General features: G+C 37.8%; 2 protein-coding genes across 2 annotated transcripts; one reads left to right on the top strand and one right to left on the bottom strand.

Moving 5' to 3' along the window:
* Positions 1-8743: 8743 nt before the first annotated feature.
* Positions 8744-10492, bottom strand: LOC141708308 (transcription termination factor MTERF8, chloroplastic). The gene is made up of 2 exons (XM_074511870.1): positions 10181-10492; positions 8744-10101 (listed from the first exon to the last, which is right to left on the bottom strand). Exons 1-2 carry the CDS (start codon positions 10407-10409, stop codon positions 8795-8797), a joined length of 1536 nt encoding a protein of 511 aa, XP_074367971.1. The 5' UTR covers positions 10410-10492; the 3' UTR covers positions 8744-8794.
* Positions 10493-15420: 4928 nt separating this feature from the next.
* Positions 15421-16101, top strand: LOC141699478 (uncharacterized). Its single transcript, XM_074503498.1, has one exon. The coding sequence runs from the start codon at positions 15421-15423 to the stop codon at positions 16099-16101; it is 681 nt and encodes a 226-aa protein (XP_074359599.1).
* The last annotated feature ends 1555 nt before the right edge of the window (positions 16102-17656 follow it).

Raw genomic sequence — 17656 nt, 5'->3', positions numbered from 1 at the left:
AAAATCTGATCAGTTTTGATTTTTTCATTAATGAAGCAGTTTAATTCAGACATTAAGTGTGTGGACAGTTTCATTTTTTCCTCTCCTATAAATAGAGGTTAAAGTGAATGTATTATACACACTACATTCTCTTCTCTTCTCTTCAACCTCTCTGCATTTCTCTCCCAAAAGTCCTGAAGTGCTGATATTTTCCGGCGACTGAGGTGCTGGTCGAAGTGGAGCTTTTGTTGCTGCTGTTAACATAAACTCCGAGCTGTTTTATCCTGGTGGAGATATTGTGCTCATCCCAAACACAGCAGGTAGGGGCAATATTCTCTTCAAGAGCAGCCAAGACTTCGAGCAAGGCCTGGTGACTCAGCTGTGATCATTTTTCTAGGCATTTTGTATCTGTGAACCTTTATTTCAGTCACTGTTAAAAGCTATGGTTTCGGGTACATCTTTCTTTCTCTCTTTGTTATTTCAGTTACTGATTTTGTTTACCTGCATGTTTTGTTTTGTTAACTGTGGTCTTGGCCTAAACTTGCTAAATTCTTTATACACTTGCTTCTATGTTGCTATATTTGTTAGTGAGATTTACAACATTCTTGAAGAGAACATTAGTTATATAGAATTTAGCATAATGGTTAACGAAAGTGAGGTTATCGTTGGTGGTGGTAGCAGTTCGGGTGCAACTGCTGGGGCCATTGATTGGACCACCTATAGTTTCTCACAGGCTGTTGAACTAACCGGTTTACCGGAGAAATTCAATGGTGGCATTGGCTTTTCTCGCTGGCAGAAAAGGATGAAGTTGTGGTTGACTATAAAGGGTCTGTGGCCGGTTGTGGAATATGAGAAACCAGTAGTGGATCAAGAGAAGGCTGACACAGTTAAGGCTTTTGCGAAGTGGGCTGAGAAGGATGGAGTGGCTAGGGCGGCCATTCTGGCGGCACTAACAAATACTTTGTTTGATGTCTATTCTTCTGATGCCTACTCTGCAAAACTCTTATGGGAGAAGCTGGACCAGACACATAATACTGACTCACAAGGTCTAGAAAAGTATTCTATGGTATGGTTCCTCGAGTTCAAGCTGGTGGACAATAAATCCATGACTGAGCAGGTGCATGAGTTCGAGATGATAGTGCATGCTTTGAAGGAGTCTGGAATGAATCTCCCGGAGAAGTTCAAGGTGATGAGCGTGATTGAAAAACTCCCGAAGTCTTGGGAAGAGTTCTCTCTCTCCCTGAAAAGACAGAAAGGAGAGATCACTTGGAACAACCTTATGCTGGACATCTCGGTGCAAGAACAACACAAGTCCAAACAGGGACATGTGATGCCAACTGAAAATGGTACCTCGAAGGTAAACATAGCAACTGTAGGACAAAAGAGGAAGGCTTTTGCTAAGAAAGCTAATAGTAATAAACCTAAGAGTGACAAGGACAAGGCCAAGAAACCCAAGGCAAACAAACCATGCTGGTCTTGTGGGCAGGTTGGGCACTGGAGTAAGGACTGCCCTACGAAGAAAGCGAAGAAAACCGAGGTAGCGCAAGCAAATGTTGTGCTTGGAACCGCAAGTGGGCCTGTAGTGAACATGGTTGTTGGTGAGGCTACGGCTTCTGAAACCGACGTTGACCGGTATGTATCCTACAACCCTGTGATATTTTCTACCTATCTGTCAAATGAATGGTTGATAGATACTGGAGCTAATGTACATATTTGTGCTGATATTAGTTTATTTGTATCTTATCAACAAAGTCATAGCCTGACTGTGAAGATAGGGAATGCTAGTGTTGCTCAAGTACATGGAGTTGGAAACGTGGATCTGAAGTTCCCTTCAGGACGTATTCTATCTCTGACGAGAGTGCATCATGTTCCCAACATGCGTAGAAATATAATAAGTGGAAGCTGTTTAGTTTCTAGTGGTTTTGAAATTTCGTTCAAGTGTAATAAAGTAGTTCTTATTCACACTGGTACATTCATTGGCAAGGGTTACTTGTCAAATGGTTTATTTGTTATTAATGCGGATCCCGTTTTGGGAAATTTGAATAATAATGTTATTCCTACTGTTAACTGTATTGAATTCTCAAATATATGGCATGCTAGACTAGGTCATTTAAACTTTGGTGCTCTTAAGAACATGATGAACTTAGAGTTGATTCCAAAATATACCATAGAAAAGAATTCTAAATGTCAAGTATGTGTGTCTGCTAAACAAATAAGGAAACCTTTTCATAACGTTGTTAGGGATTCAGACTTGTTAGATTTAGTACACACTGATATTTGTGAATTTGGTGGTGTGTTGACCAAGGACCAGTTTAGATACTTCATTACTTTTATAGATGATAGTAGTAGATACTGTTATGTTTATTTACTTAGACATAAGGATGAAGCACTTAGTAAATTCATTATATATAAAACTGAAGTAGAAAAACAAACTAGTAAGTTACTTAAAAGGTTGAGATCTGATAGAGGTGGTGAGTATACGAGTAATGCTTTTAATGAATTTTGTGCAAACAATGGTATAGTTCATGAAGTTACTCCACCATACACACCTGAGTCTAATGGGGTTGCTGAGCGAAAGAACAGAACATTTAAAGATATGATTAATAGTATGCTTATTAACTCTGGGTTGCCTAAATACATGTGGGGAGAGGCTCTAAATACGGCTTGCCATATTTTGAATAGGGTCCCTCTGAAACACATGGATAAAACACCCTTGGAGTTATGGAAAGGCAGGATGACTAGTCTTAAGTATCTTCGTGTGTGGGGGTGCCTTGCTAAGGTGCTTGTTCCTGAACACAAGAGAAAGAAACTAGGTCCAAAGACTGTTGACTGTATCTTTCTGGGCTATCTTGAAACCACTACAGCTATGAGATTTTTAGTCTTAAAATCTGACATAGATGGTATAGTGGCAAACACGATAGTTGAATTTCGAGATGCGACATTCTTTGAGGATGTCTACCCTATGAAGACTGGAATACCTGAAACGACTTATGAGGAAGATCCTTTTCACACATCAAGTTCTATTCCTGATCATGTGGAAAAGATGACAAATGTGGGGGCGGAACCTAGTAGTAGCTCTAGTCCTAAGGAACTAGAGGAACCAAGGAGAAGTAAGCGTGCAAAGGTAGTCAAGGATTTTGGAGGTGATTTCATCACTTACAATATCGAGGACGAACCTTTAACTTTCCGGCAAGCTATGGATTCTTCTGAGTCAAGGCACTGGAAGGGCGCTGTCAAGAGTGAAATTGACTCTATTGTTTCTAATGGAACATGGGAGTTGGTTGATCTCCCTCCTGGGTGTTCTACTATTGGGTGCAAATGGGTTTTTAAAAGGAAGTTGAACCCTAACGGCTCAATAGATAAGTACAAAGCTAGACTAGTAGCTAAGGGTTTTAAGCAAAAGGAAGGAATTGATTATTTTGATACATACTCTCCGGTTGCAAGAATGGTAACAATCCGAATGCTTATAGCATTGGCTTCAGTCCTTGGTCTTATCATCCATCAGATGGATGTAAAGACGGCTTTTCTTCATGGTGAACTTGAAGAAGAGATTTATATGGATCAGCCTGATGGATTTGTTGCATCAGGCAATGAAAGGAAAGTATGTAAGTTGATCAAGTCCATCTATGGCTTGAAACAAGCTCCCAGAGATTGGCATAAAAAGTTTGATGAAACTATATTGCCTTTCAGTTATAAGATTAATTAAAGTGATAAGTGTGTCTACACTAAAGTTAAAGGTAATGAGTGTGTTATTTTGTGCCTATATGTGGATGATATTTTATTGTTTGGAACTAATATTGAGATTATTAACGAGACTTAAGAATTCTTAAAAAGACATTTTGAAATGAAGGATATGGGTGAGGCAAGTGTGATTCTTGGAATCAAACTGGTTCAGTCCACTGAAGGAATAACCTTGACTCAATCTCATTATATAGAGAAATCTATACTTGAGAAATATGGTTATTCACAGTGTAGAATCGCTAGTACACCTTATGATTCGAAAGTTTCCCTTGTCAAGAATACTTCAGGAGTGCCTGTGTCTCAGTTAAGGTATTCTCAGATTATTGGGAGCTTGCAGTATCTTGCTAACTGTACTAGACCAGATATTTCATATTCTGTGTCTAAATTGGCTAGATATATAAGCTGTCCAAACAGAACTCATTGGGATGCTCTTGATAGAGTACTTAGATATCTAAAAGGCACAATGTACCTTAGTTTACACTACAGGAGATTTCCTGGTGTGCTTGAAGGGTACAGTGATGCAAGTTGGATAGCTAAGAAGTCTGGTTCCAATGGAGTGACTGGATACGTGTTCACCTTGGCTGGTGGAGCAATATCCTGGAAGTCAAGCAGACAGACTATTGTTACTCGGTCTACTTTTGAGGCTGAGTTGTGTGCACTTGATGCCACAGGGACGGAGGCTGAATGGTTACACGGACTTATGTCTGCAATACCTGTAGTAAGCAGACCGCTTCCTGCTATTGCTATTCACTGTGATAGTCGAACAACTATCGACAAGATTAGCAGTAAAAAGCATAATGCTAAAACTAAGAGACACATCCAAGTTAGACTCAAGTCTATAAGGGGTTTAGTGACTGATAGGATCATAGCTATAGAGTTCATAGGAACTCAGAATAATATAGCTGATCCTCTTACTAAAGGACTGGAACCTGCAGTGGTCCTTAAGTCAAGGTTGGGGATGGGATTGTCAACCCATCATAATTCATCAACAGTGGGAACCCAATACACATGAGAGGAGATCCCTCGAAGTGTATTCAATGGGTAATAACAAGCTGTAAGGATGAGTTGGTAGTACCTTTGCTACATAGATGATACTATAGTATCTGAGTCTATCCCCTGTAAATCTAGAAGGTACTGACACTGCTAGAAAAGCAAGAGTGTTAAAACTCTGAATGGGGTCAAGTCATTTGACGAGATAGAGGCAGTATATCTCTGGAGATGCCCAGCTAAGCGAATGTAATTGAGTGGTCGCAATTAGAGGATAGGGTTAATCCTTGAAGCATTCGACGAACAGGATCGAGACATGACCATTAATGTCTCAAAGCCGTAGATTGGCACCATAACCTTTGACTTGTCATCGTCTATGGAATATGGTTATACTAAACGGATTAAGATTCAAGGTGAAACATTCCATCTAAGTCCGATAGCCATTGAAGTAGAGGATTTAGGAGGGTTCAAACCCGGAAGGGTACCGACTCTGAAAAACAAGTCATGATGGGAAATTGATCGCATTTCTGTATGGATTTGTGGGGGATTGTTAGAAAATTAGGATTTTAGAGCTTAATTTAATTATGTTCTTGATGTTAATCCTAAAATCTAATGATTGGAAATTGTTCAATGATATTTGAACTTAAATTTTCATGTATGGTTTTAAGAATTTTCTTAATGAAATCCATATGAAATGAGAGTTGAAAGTAGCTTGGAAAAGCTTGGAAAAATTTGAGAATGTTTGTCCCACATTGAAATAAATAAAGGGGGTTGTGTGCTTTATATGGTATTACCCACATGAGTAGTATACAACTACTAAGGTGTGTGATGGTTCATTGTGTTGTTATGTGCTTCACGCGCGCCCCGCCCCGCCACGCCACGCACCGCACCGGACCGGACCGGGTCGGGTCGAAGGGCGATTTGGGCGAATGTCTCGGCGTCTCGCGTACGCGAGGCGACCTGGGCGAGGATTTTATTTATTTGAGAATTATTTTAATTCGAATTTATTTATCGGTGACTGGATTATTGGGCTGGGTACTGAAATAGGCTAAGTCACTTTGTTAGTGGGCTTAGTCTAAATATATTGAACCTGCAAATAATCTGATCTGTAACAAGTTCTGATATCAGAATCAGAACTTAAGAACTGATGAATAAAATCAGAACTTAACAAGTTCTGATATCAGAATCAGAACTTAAGTACTGATGAATCAAATCAGAACTTAACTTAAGTTCTGATAATAATGTGGGTGTTAATGTGAAAAGCTGTTACAAATAATTTAAATTCAAAAGCTGATCATTTTTTATTTTTTCATTAATGAATTCAAAATCTGATCAGTTTTGATTTTTTCATTAATGAAGTAGTTTAATTCAGACATTAAGTGTGTGGACAGTTTCATTTTTTCCTCTCCTATAAATAGAGGTTAAAGTGAATGTATTATACACACTACATTCTCTTCTCTTCTCTTCAACCTCTCTGCATTTCTCTCCCAAAAGTCCTGAAGTGCTGATATTTTCCGCCGACTGAGGTGCTGGTCGAAGTGGAGCTTTTGTTGCTGCTGTTAACATAAACTCCGAGCTGTTTTATCCTGGTGGAGATATTGTGCTCATCCCAAACGCAGCAGGTAGGGGCAATATTCTCTTCAAGAGCAACCAGGAATTCGAGAAAGGCCTGGTGACTCAGCTGTGATCATTTTTCTAGGCATTTTGTATCTGTGAACCTTTATTTCAGTCACTGTTAAAAGCTATGGTTTCGGGTACATCTTTCTTTCTCTCTTCGTTATTTCAGTTACTGATTTTGTTTACCTGCATGTTTTGTTTTGTTAACTGTGGTCTTGGCCTAAACTTGCTAAATTCTTTATACACTTGCTTCTATGTTGCTATATTTGTTAGTGAGATTTACAACATTCTTTACATTTCAAAACTTATCAAAAATAGTAACTTTCTCACTTTTTTTTTCCTTTTCACACTACTTTTACTTCACTATCTCCTTTTTATACATTAAAAATTAATGGATCTCACTACTTCACTAACTTTTCTTTCTCTTTTTCACTACTTTATACATATTTCTTAACCTCCGTGCCCAAACCAAATGTAAACAAATGGCCCGGGACGGAGGTAGTATATATGTACGATTTACTGTATTGCCAATTTGCCATGGGCTGAATAAGGCCATATCTTGACTCTGGGCTGGGCTAGTTAAATGACAAACTTCGAAAGATTATTGCCCATTAGTAGTATTCTGTTTTAAGAAAGGCCCGACCCCATCAGAAACTCTCTGCAGCATGCCAGCCAGCATCTGCAATGCACCGGTTCTAACAGCAGATCAGAATAACTTTATATCAGGAAATCTCGTGTTATTGGGTAAATCACAGGTGAGGTAAAAGTCGAAGAAACAACTTACTGTTTCCGTAGGTCCCTGTGAAGCTGAATATCGGTCCATATCTTCTGCAACATCTGAGGTTACATGGTTAGCTACATTGCTATGAGACTTGAGAATTAACTACACGACCACATTGCCAATGATCCTCATATACATCACAAGGAAACCCAACACGTTGCAGACTTGCAGTTGATTTCACTTTACAAGGGACTTGGTTCCAGAAGGTTTACTTTGAATCACATACCTCCCTACTTTGCAACTTGCTGATGTGTTAATGTCGGAGGGAGGGGACTTGCCTTTTCAACAACTTAATGATCTGCTTTCAACACTTAAGCATGACTAGTAAATGACAAGCTTGCCTAGTTCAAGGGGAACGTAAAGATTACTGCATCTATAGTAACGGATTGAGCAAGGGAAGAATCACTTTAAGGTCAAAAGTGACCCAAGACACAAGTTGCAAGGCAAAGCTTTTCGACAATGAAAAGTAAGCAACTCAACAAGTCCCAGAAGTAAGAAAGAATATGATATAACTGCATCGCAGATCAGGACTACAAAATGCCACCTCACACAAGAGTATCACTGTACATATTGTTTGGTTGGATTCATTTATGGAGTTCGTTTAAGATTTGTACAATGCATCTATATGAATTTGTACATGTATACGTATGGTATGTAATGTAACATATCTGTATGCATATATTTTGGATTCTATACTCTATTTTGAAACATTCAATGAGCCAAATTTAGGATAATTTACCGTGCCTAAGTTATAATGGACAAAGTTATAGATTTTGCAGCAACAGAGATTAAACAGCTTGGAGCAAATTTATATACAAAAATCTTTAATAACTGCTATAATTATGATTCATGCTAAGCTAAAATTGATAAAGTACAATAATAACCGGAGATCAAGGTATCACTTGAACATTATTCATACATTACAATATGCTGAAAAGCCTGTTAGTTAAACTTGCAGGTTGAAAGAAGCTCAGTATCGCACTACCAATATTCTGAATTTAAACCCAAGGGAGTCATTATTACCCATCAAGCTCTTGTTTTCTCTAACAAAAGCACTAATCTCTCATGTAAAAGCACAGGTAATGTTACTCCATAACAGCAAAATATAACATGACAATAAGATAAAAATTCATATTAGGCTTCCACGTTCAATCTCCGTCGATAAATTTCTTTTTTTGTTCGTTCATCCAGACAATTGCCTTTGACAAAGCACGATAATAAATATGCCACTAAGTTGAGGAATATTCGTTCTACGACCAAATGGTAATGCAGTAACTTCTTGGCTACTTGCATAATAATTATACATGAAAAGCTCAAGGGAGGGTGAAACAACATATTCACTCTCAATAACATCAATGTAATACAAGAATAGGCTATCTAACACAACACTAATACAATCACGTCACTTTGATGCAATAATTTCTCTATTACGTATATTTCTCCAATACTCAACTTTTTGCATGCTTCTCATAATTGACCTCTTGGTCAGGTGGTATCTCCATATATTATTAGTACCAAAAAATTACACCTCAACTAATCATATCAGAAATAAAAATCTGACTGAAATCAGGATTCCTAACTTTTAGAAATTCAAGACAAACATTTCTTAAAGATTGAAACTGTACCGCATTGCTGTTGGCCATACAAAGAATGATTTATGTGCACAAGGCCATCCATGTATATGCCATTTCATCTAACCTTCATCTCAATTGGCTTGCTACTTGCCTTGATGGCATTCTTTTTCTTTTTCTTCTTTGTTGAAAAACTTTCTGTCGAAACACTTAACAACTTGTTGAGAGACATTCCTTCACCTAACTTGTGTTTTGTCACTTCATATCTATGCTTAATCCTACCATCAAGTTGGTAACCAAGAAATGCAGGAAATGCCAAAAGCTCTCCAATTTCACGACCCATATCTTCGACCAAGTATTCCATCTTCTCATCTAATGACTTGTGATTATATTGCAGTATTTGCGGATGCTTCTTACCCATAGCAAGAATGTCCTCACAAGTTAAGCCATAGTTCAAGAAAAGACTGATCACCGCCTGCATATTCTTGTAGCTAGTTCTAGTCACTGCGCCCATTGCCATAGCCAGCTCTTTTGTTTTATTGGCATAACCAATCTTAACCAAGAGAACGAGCTTGTGTGCAAGGTTACCATCAAAGGACAGACTCACAAATAAAGGGGCTTTGATTAAGAACTTAAATATATCATTGGAACTCAAACCACATTCCTTGAGAAACTCAATTCTAGGCTTCAATTTTCTGTCTCTACTGGCACTGAAGACATTTGGGTATACAAGAATAATTCTAAAAATTTCCTGGTCAGTCAAACCAGCAAACGATATCAAGAACTCAACATGATCCTTTAAATGTTCCACTGTGTAAGCTAGGATAAACGGTAGTTTATTCAAGACAGCCGTTGTAGTATCCTCATTACCCCCACTTAACTCTAAAAGAAAGCTAATTCTCGGTATTATCTGAGTATCCAGATCATAATTGAGAACTGCAGGACGACGAAGGATAAATTCAACTCCACCAAAACGGTCCAAATAAGTCAGCATTCTTTCAATCTCTTCCCTCGATTTAAGACAAAAGGCCTTGTTAATTTTCACATTGTTAAGAACATAAACAATCTGATCTTCCGGGAGTCCATGATGAACCAGTATGTCAACTTTCTCCTCAAAACCCACGAGAAATCTTGGTTCTGTAGTATTAAAAAGACGCTGAAGCTGAATCAGCTCCACGTCTCCTTTCAACTTGTTGTGTAAGTAAAAAGTAAAAGAATCCATTTCTTTAGCTGTCAAGACATCTGGTCTCTTTACAATCAATTTCGACAATGCAGGACCATCAAATCCGATATCTTGCAATGACTGAAATCTGGCACGTACCGTCTCAAATGGCATACCATTAAGACCAGGATGATTCTCCAAAAGTAATTTAACTCCTTTCTCTTCAATCCCAATATCTATTAATAATGTAAACAACATCATCCCTGACAAAAAGAACAAAAATAAGCACCCACATATAAGGAAAACCAACTATTTGATGAAATGCCTGAAAGAACAACTCACCGGTATCAACACACACATTGGCGGGTTTTTTGGTGCAATGTGCGACCAAACTCCTGGAAGATCGAAAACCCATTAGAGTAAAAAAAGAAGTGCGCTGAGTGAAGTTTTGAACAGAGATAAAAGTAGTCCAAGAAAATGGGGAAAGTGAGAAGTGTAATGATGATGGAGGTGTTGGAAATGGAGCTGCTGGAGGGTTTAGAAAATTGATGTGCATAGTTAATACAGCCATTGCTGGATAAGATAAGCTTCGTCTTTGCTTCTCAGTCCTACCAACGGTTGCCAACAACGATCTAATTTTGAAACGACTTCGGGTTTTACTTTTACAAAATTATTGTTGTAAATACTATCTAAAAACTTTTAAGTAAAAAAGAATAATTAATTAATAAGTATTTGAATTGTATGTTAATGATTAATATATTATAAAACTGGAATAAATTAAAACAATGATTATTTAACCATTAATTTTATAACGATTTTTATATGATGTGTTCATGCACACACTTTTATAATTTTGATTTATTTTGACCGTCTTCACTTTTTAATATTTGTGAAACCCTACATTTACAACAACTATGTTATGTCTCAATTTTTATTGGATAAGTTTTAACAAGAGGGTCTCGATAAGACCTAAACGTAAAGAACATACGTGATGACAAGAGAATGAGTAAACGTGAGACTGATTATAGATATGATACAAGGCAACAAGTAAGACCTGTGTATACAATGTTAAGGTGTTTGGATAAGTACAAGAACTCGGTCCACCAACGGCCCTAGTTAGTAGGGACTGAAACTAACAACAAGCCCTATTCTCAAGCAACTTATACCGGTTAGAGATAATGGGGGGAAGGGGGATAAACATAAATTTGTATGAAGGCGGAAGAAGTGGAACAACCAAGAGGGAATATACAAATAAGCACAGCACAAAAACAAACAAACATACAAGTTGCAGAAAAGAAACGAGAGGAGAAGGTGAACACAAACACATACATCGTCATGCACTTCACAAATATATAGTCGAGTTGTAGCTTGAATTGACAAGCATAGAATTAGTATTAGATAGTCACCTATGGAGAACAAATTCCACATTGTATCGGTTATTACATTATAGTGAAGTCCATTAGGTTGGGTACACAATCCCACCCGCGGTTTTTACCCTTTCACGGAGATTTTTCGCGTCACCAAATTCTTGTGTCTTTTACATTCTTGTTCTTATTTATTTTGTTTTATTACTCGAATTGATCTAATTAATTCTTAGTAATTAACCTACTGATGTTGATAAAAATAATTGGCGCCGTATGTTGGAAAATTGCTAAGGATTTGATCGATTTGTTACAATGAAGAGCAACGAACCAGAAATGGAAATCACGTATCAAGGGGTTGAAACAGAGATCAACAAATAAATGGCTGCAACATTGAAGAAACTACATGAGGAGATGGAGAAAATGCGTTCCGAAAACGGAACATTGACGAAGGAGATCACTACAGCCAAATCAAAGACAAAAAATGCTACAAAAAAGACAATTTTAAGTATAGTAAGACATTTGAACATGGACGACGCAGAAGAATGAGATCAACATGAGGAACCACAAAAGGATACTGATGATGTTATCGAAATAGATAATATTGAGAATGCAACAAACAACAATGATGACATGGAGCGACGGTATGATGAACGACATTATGATAATTACGAGGAACGAGATGAGGATCGTGACATGAGAAGAATACTACATAGGAGTTCGACGTCTCGAAATCATATTCCAGAAGAGTTTAAAAGGGAGTTACAAGAGATAAGGGAATTGATCGAGAGGATTCCTGGCATCCCAAGCCACTGGAGAAAGCAACCCCTACAAGTTATGCAGATTCGTCATTTCATGACAACATTGCCTTGGTGGAAATATCAAAATATTTCACCGTGCCACAAATTATCCCATATTACTCGACCAACGATCCATTGGAACACATAGTGCAATATAAACAAAGAATGTTCACAGTGCCCATCACATGTAATTTGAAAGAAGCTTGTATGTGTAAGGGGTTTGGTTCAACACTATCACGACCAGCTCTACAATGGTTTGTAAACTTTCCAAACAGGAGCATCAAGACATTTGCCAACCTGAAAGTTGCATTCAATATGCAGTTTGCAAGCAGCAGGGTGTTTGAGAAAACTATGAGTGACAAGAATATGCAATGCCATGGAGAACCATTACGTGATTACTTGACACGATTCAATAAAGAAAAGGTGACTATAACCAATTGTGATATTTCTATAGCTATTGAGGCGTTCAGGAGAGGCTTGAAAAGAGAATCACCATTTTATGAGGAACTAACGAAGTATCTGTGTGAGACAATGGATGATGTACAAGCAAAAATAATGGCACAAGTCATATTGGAAGAAAACAGAAGAGAAGATGATGACAAATATTATAGACCTTCATGAAAGATCATGACACCAAGATCAAGGGAATACAAGCCCTATTCAAGGCTTGTTATAGAAGAAGCATATGTCTATACGACGCGAGAATGCAATGAATGGAAAAAAGAAGAACGTGCAGACTGGAGGAAAGATCTCAACCTGCCACCAACATATGATAGCTATGATTTTTCAATAACACCGTCAGCTATGATGGGGGAGTTCAGGAAGCTGGGAGACATCGTCAAGTGGCCAACAAATAACAACAAACCCAAGGCAAATCCAGATTCTAAATTGTGGTGTGATCACCATGGTGATTATGGACACAAGGCCTACGATTGTGTAACTTTGATAAAGGAGTTACAATTCTAGGTCAAGAGAGGCTATCTAACTGAGTTGTGACAACAAAAAAGGCGTCACATGTCAGGAAAAAAAGATCACCAAATAGAGATGACAAGATGCCAATGAGACAGCCACCACCCTCGCCACATGCTAAAGTGATTAATATTATTACAGGTAGTTCTGAAGTCTGTGGTTCGACATACTCGCAAGCCAAAAGAGTGGCAAGGGAGACAAATATACGAGTTGTCCAAGCAGAAATTAAGAATGACGGTCTACCAGCCTTAACGTTTGATGAATCAAACAAAAGGAGCATTCGAGAACCATAACATGATGGTCTTGTCATCTCACTCTCAGTGAGAAATTGCTTGATCAAGAGGAGTTTAGTTGATAATAGGAGTGATGCCAACATCATGATCTTGAGCACATTAAAGCAAATGGATTTGGCAAAAAGTGACATGATAAAGAACATACCGACATTAGTGGGATTCAGTGGAGAGACTAAACGCATAATGGGTGAGATTATATTGCCTACATATGCTCAATGAGATAATCTATTGGAAAAGTTTTGCATAATTGATGTCGACTCCACGTACAACATAATCATGGGGAGACCATGGATTCACAATTTGAAAACAGTCCCGCCAATGTATCACCAAATGCTCAAATTCCCAACACCATAGGAGACATAATAAATTCAAGGAGACCAAAAACGGCACATGAGTACTATAAAACATGTTTGAAGCCAACCATCCGACACCATGGGAATGAAATGCCTGTAGCCACGATTATTGGACCGGAGAAGCTGGCCGAGGACGATTTGAAAACAGGAGATAAAACAAGTTTTGATATGAGAAGACCTCTCACCAAAAATTAAAGCAAACTTGGTGGAATTTTTGATCACAAGACTGGACGCATTTTCATGGGAGCATGACGACATTACGAAATTGATCCCGACGTGATCACACATAAATTAAATGTTGATCCAACTTACACTCATATACAATAGAAAAGAAGGAACTTTTACAGCAGAAAGAAACAAGATAATCAATGATAAAGTAGTCAGACTTTTGAAAGCTGGAATGATCAAAGAAGTCGACTATCCTGAGTGGTTGGCCAATGTTGTTATAGTATAAAAGAAGAACGGAAAATGGAGGATTTGTGTTGATTATACAGATTTGAACAAAGCCTGCCCCAAAGATCCTTATCCATTAGCCCACAATAATGCCATGGTAGACTCAATGGATAGACATGAGTTACTTACATTCTTGGACGCATAAAGCGATTTCAATCAAATATAAATGGAACCTTTTGATTGTGAAAAGATGGCGTTATTCACTGACATGAAGTATACTTCTATCTAGCCATGCCTTTTGGATTACGCAATGCTGGTGCAACCTTTCAGAGACTTGTCAACAATATGTTCAAAGATCAAATAGGTCAAATAATGGAAGTGTACATAGATGACATGGTGGTCAAGTCAACAAATGCTGAAGATCGTGTCCATGATCTATAAGAAGTGTTTGACATCTTAAGATCATACAACATGAAGCTCACCATCCAAATGTAATTTTATTGTATCTTCTGGGAAGTTTCTTGGACACATGGTGACAAGGAGGGGAATTGAGGCTAGCCCAGAACAAATTAAAGCAATCTTTGAGTTGAAAAGTCCATATAACGTTAAAGACGTCCAGAAACTGACAGGGAGAGTTGCAGCTTCGAATAGATTTATTTCCCGATCTTCAGATAGGTGCAAGCTCTTCTATGACATCTTAAGGAAGAACAAGGGGTTCATGTGGATGGAGAAATATGAAGTTGCATTTGATGACTTGAAGACTTATCTCAACACTCCTTCACTCTTATCCATACAATCTCAAGATGAAGATATTTATATCTACTTGTTTGTCACTGATCACGTTATGAGTGGAGTACTTGTCAAGAAGCATGAAGGTGTTCAGTCGCCTGTTTATTATGTTAGCAAAATCCTGGTGGATACGGAGACAAGGTATACATCTTTTGAAAACCTAGTACTGGCATTGTCCATGACTTCTACGAAGCTAAGACATTATTTTGTATCTCACAGAAAACATGTTATGACCAAACTTTTCTGTGAAGACTATTTTGAGTAAGCCCGATTTGACGGGAAGGATGGAAAAATCGACCATCCGTCTAAGCATATATGACATCATATATGATACTAGAACTGTCATAAAATCACAAACTCTATCTAACTTTGTGGCTGATTTTAGTTCAAGCCAAATAACAGCATCCGAAGAGGAATTCCAACAAGTTATTTCGAGAGCAGACGTCAAACCATGGACGTTATACACTGATGGGGCTTCGAATGTGAATGGAACAAGTTTGAGGCTTGTACTAAAATTGCCATAGGGGGGGTATAATAGCATATTCAATATATTATGATATCTAAACTACTGATAATGAGGCTGAGTACGGGGCATTGATCTTTGGATTGATGACTATCAAAGACATGAAGGTTAGACACATCAACATAAACTGTGACTCGCTTTTGATTGTCAATCATGTCAACGGTTCTTATGAGGCTAAAGATCCTAAAATGATAATGTACCTAGACGTCAGTAAAAGATTGACAAGTTATTTTGATACATTCAACATACAACAGGTACCAAGGGAGAACAATGTTCAAGCTGATACACTATCTGGGCTTGGGGCTGTTTTTAAAGGTCTAAGTTTGAACAACATCCTAGTTGTGCATATCATGAAACTTGCTGTTGAAAGATTAGCTCATGAAGCGGAGGTGTTGGCCCTCAATCGACACGACGACAATGGAGATGAAGTCGTAGACAGCTATATTCAAACATATAAGGACTACTTGCAACATGGAATCAGACCTAACAACAACAATGAAGCCAATATCCTTAGGTTGAAGGCCACAAGGTTCACTGTTATAGACAATGAGTTATTCAAAAAGTCTTCTACGGGACTACTTCAAAGATGTTTGAAAAAACATGAGGTCGACGTGGTTTTGAGAGATGTACATGAAGGAGAATGTGAAAATCATACCAATGGGAGAAATCTTTCATTAATAATACTACGCTTGGGTTATAATTGGCCAACAATAAGGAAAAACGCCTTGGAGTACACAAAGAAGTGTGTCTCCTGTCAAAGACTTGTTCCCGTGATACATTAACCATCTGAGCACCTGAACATGTCCATTCCTTCTTGGCCCTTCATGAAGTGGTAAATGGATATTGTGGGGAAGATACCAACCGCACCTGGATAAAAAGTTTTTATACTAGCCATGACGGATTATTTTTCTAAATGGATTGAAGCAGAGGCGTTCAAACAAGTCACGTCGAAGGAGGTGATCTCATTCATTAAGAAGAATATCTTGTGCAATTTTGGTGTGCCATCTGAAATTATTTCTGACAATGGATCACAATTCATAAGTGATCAGACGGAAGCATTTTACAAACAATGGAATATCAACTTGGTCAAGTCAACACCAAGGCATCCACAAGCTAATGGACAGGCTGCATCGAGTAATAAAATTATATTCAACAACCTCAAAAAGAGACTGACATAATGCAAAGGAAAATGGGTTAAAGAATTGCCTCGGGTATTATGGTCATACAAGACTAATCCAAAGACGTCGACAGGGCAGACTTCTTATAGCTTGGTTTATGGAACCGAAGTCGTCTTACCAACTGAGGTCATGATGCTCACTGCCAGATATGGGTTGTTGAGGACATAAAATAATGATAAAGAATTGGCACATAACATTGACACAGTGGATGAACTTAGAGAAATGATAAATATACATATGGTGTCATATCAACAAAGAATTTCCAACACTTACAAGAAATATGTTCATTTGAGAGCATTCTATGTTGGTGACTTAGTATTGAGGAATATGTTCCAGAATACCATGGATATGACACCAGGAAAGTTTGCTGACACTTGGGAAGATCCTTACCTCATAGATACAGTCGTCAAACGTGGGGCTTATCAATTATTAAGTTTAGATGGCACCCAAATACTAAGGGGTTGGAATGCTTTACATCTGAAACTTTATCACGTGTAAATTTTCTAATCCCTCTTGTTATTTCGATTCTTAGGAAATTATGGGAATATGTCGTTAGGACATAGTTATAGTCATTCTTGAATTTCATTCTATGTTTTAAAATGTGACTTCTCTATTGATGGAGTTATTTTTATATCATCGCATTATGTGCTACATAAATGCATGAAATGTTATTGTTATATGTGCTTGCCCTTAAGATTTATGTGTTACATATTATTTGTTTTGATGATATAATAGAAGTTGCTTTTATAATAGTAATGTTTATCAATTTACCGAATTGAAAATATTACTACAAGTATAAGGGATGAAGACCTTACTACGTTATTTATGCTTCGAGCAAGATAAAAAGACAACAATCTTAATCAACATGAGCGACTTATGGGACTGATAATATCATAACATGTTAGGTCACACACACTGTAGAGGGGGTGAATACAGTGTATAGTACAATCAAATCGAACTTTAATAACTCAAGTAACAGAAAACAAACTTTATTCAAAACAATAAACTCTGTTACAGTATGGAACTGTCCTCTCTCAGTGATGAACAAATATCACGAGAGCTGCTAGGGTTACAATGAATAATCTTCTAGATAATGATAACACTTATAGTGTAAACCCTATGTCTGTGTTTATATACCACACAGTTACAAGATAATCGC

This window comes from Apium graveolens, chromosome 2 (genome assembly GCF_009905375.1).
Source record: "Apium graveolens cultivar Ventura chromosome 2, ASM990537v1, whole genome shotgun sequence".
In the NCBI taxonomy this organism is placed as follows: Eukaryota; Viridiplantae; Streptophyta; class Magnoliopsida; order Apiales; family Apiaceae; genus Apium; species Apium graveolens.
This window is presented reverse-complemented; position numbering and strand designations above follow the sequence as displayed.

What these genes read in the sequence shown, in the direction of transcription:
- LOC141708308 (XM_074511870.1), bottom strand. Translation starts at nt 10,409, where the DNA reads ATGGCTGTATTAACTATGCACATCAATTTTCTAAACCCTCCAGCAGCT. An exon ending in CAATGTGTGTGTTGATACCG is followed by an intron (nt 10,102 to 10,180) that starts GTGAGTTGTTCT and finishes TCTTTTTGTCAG; the next exon opens with GGATGATGTTGTTTACATTA.
- LOC141699478 (XM_074503498.1), top strand. Translation starts at nt 15,421, where the DNA reads ATGAAGGTTAGACACATCAACATAAACTGTGACTCGCTTTTGATTGTC.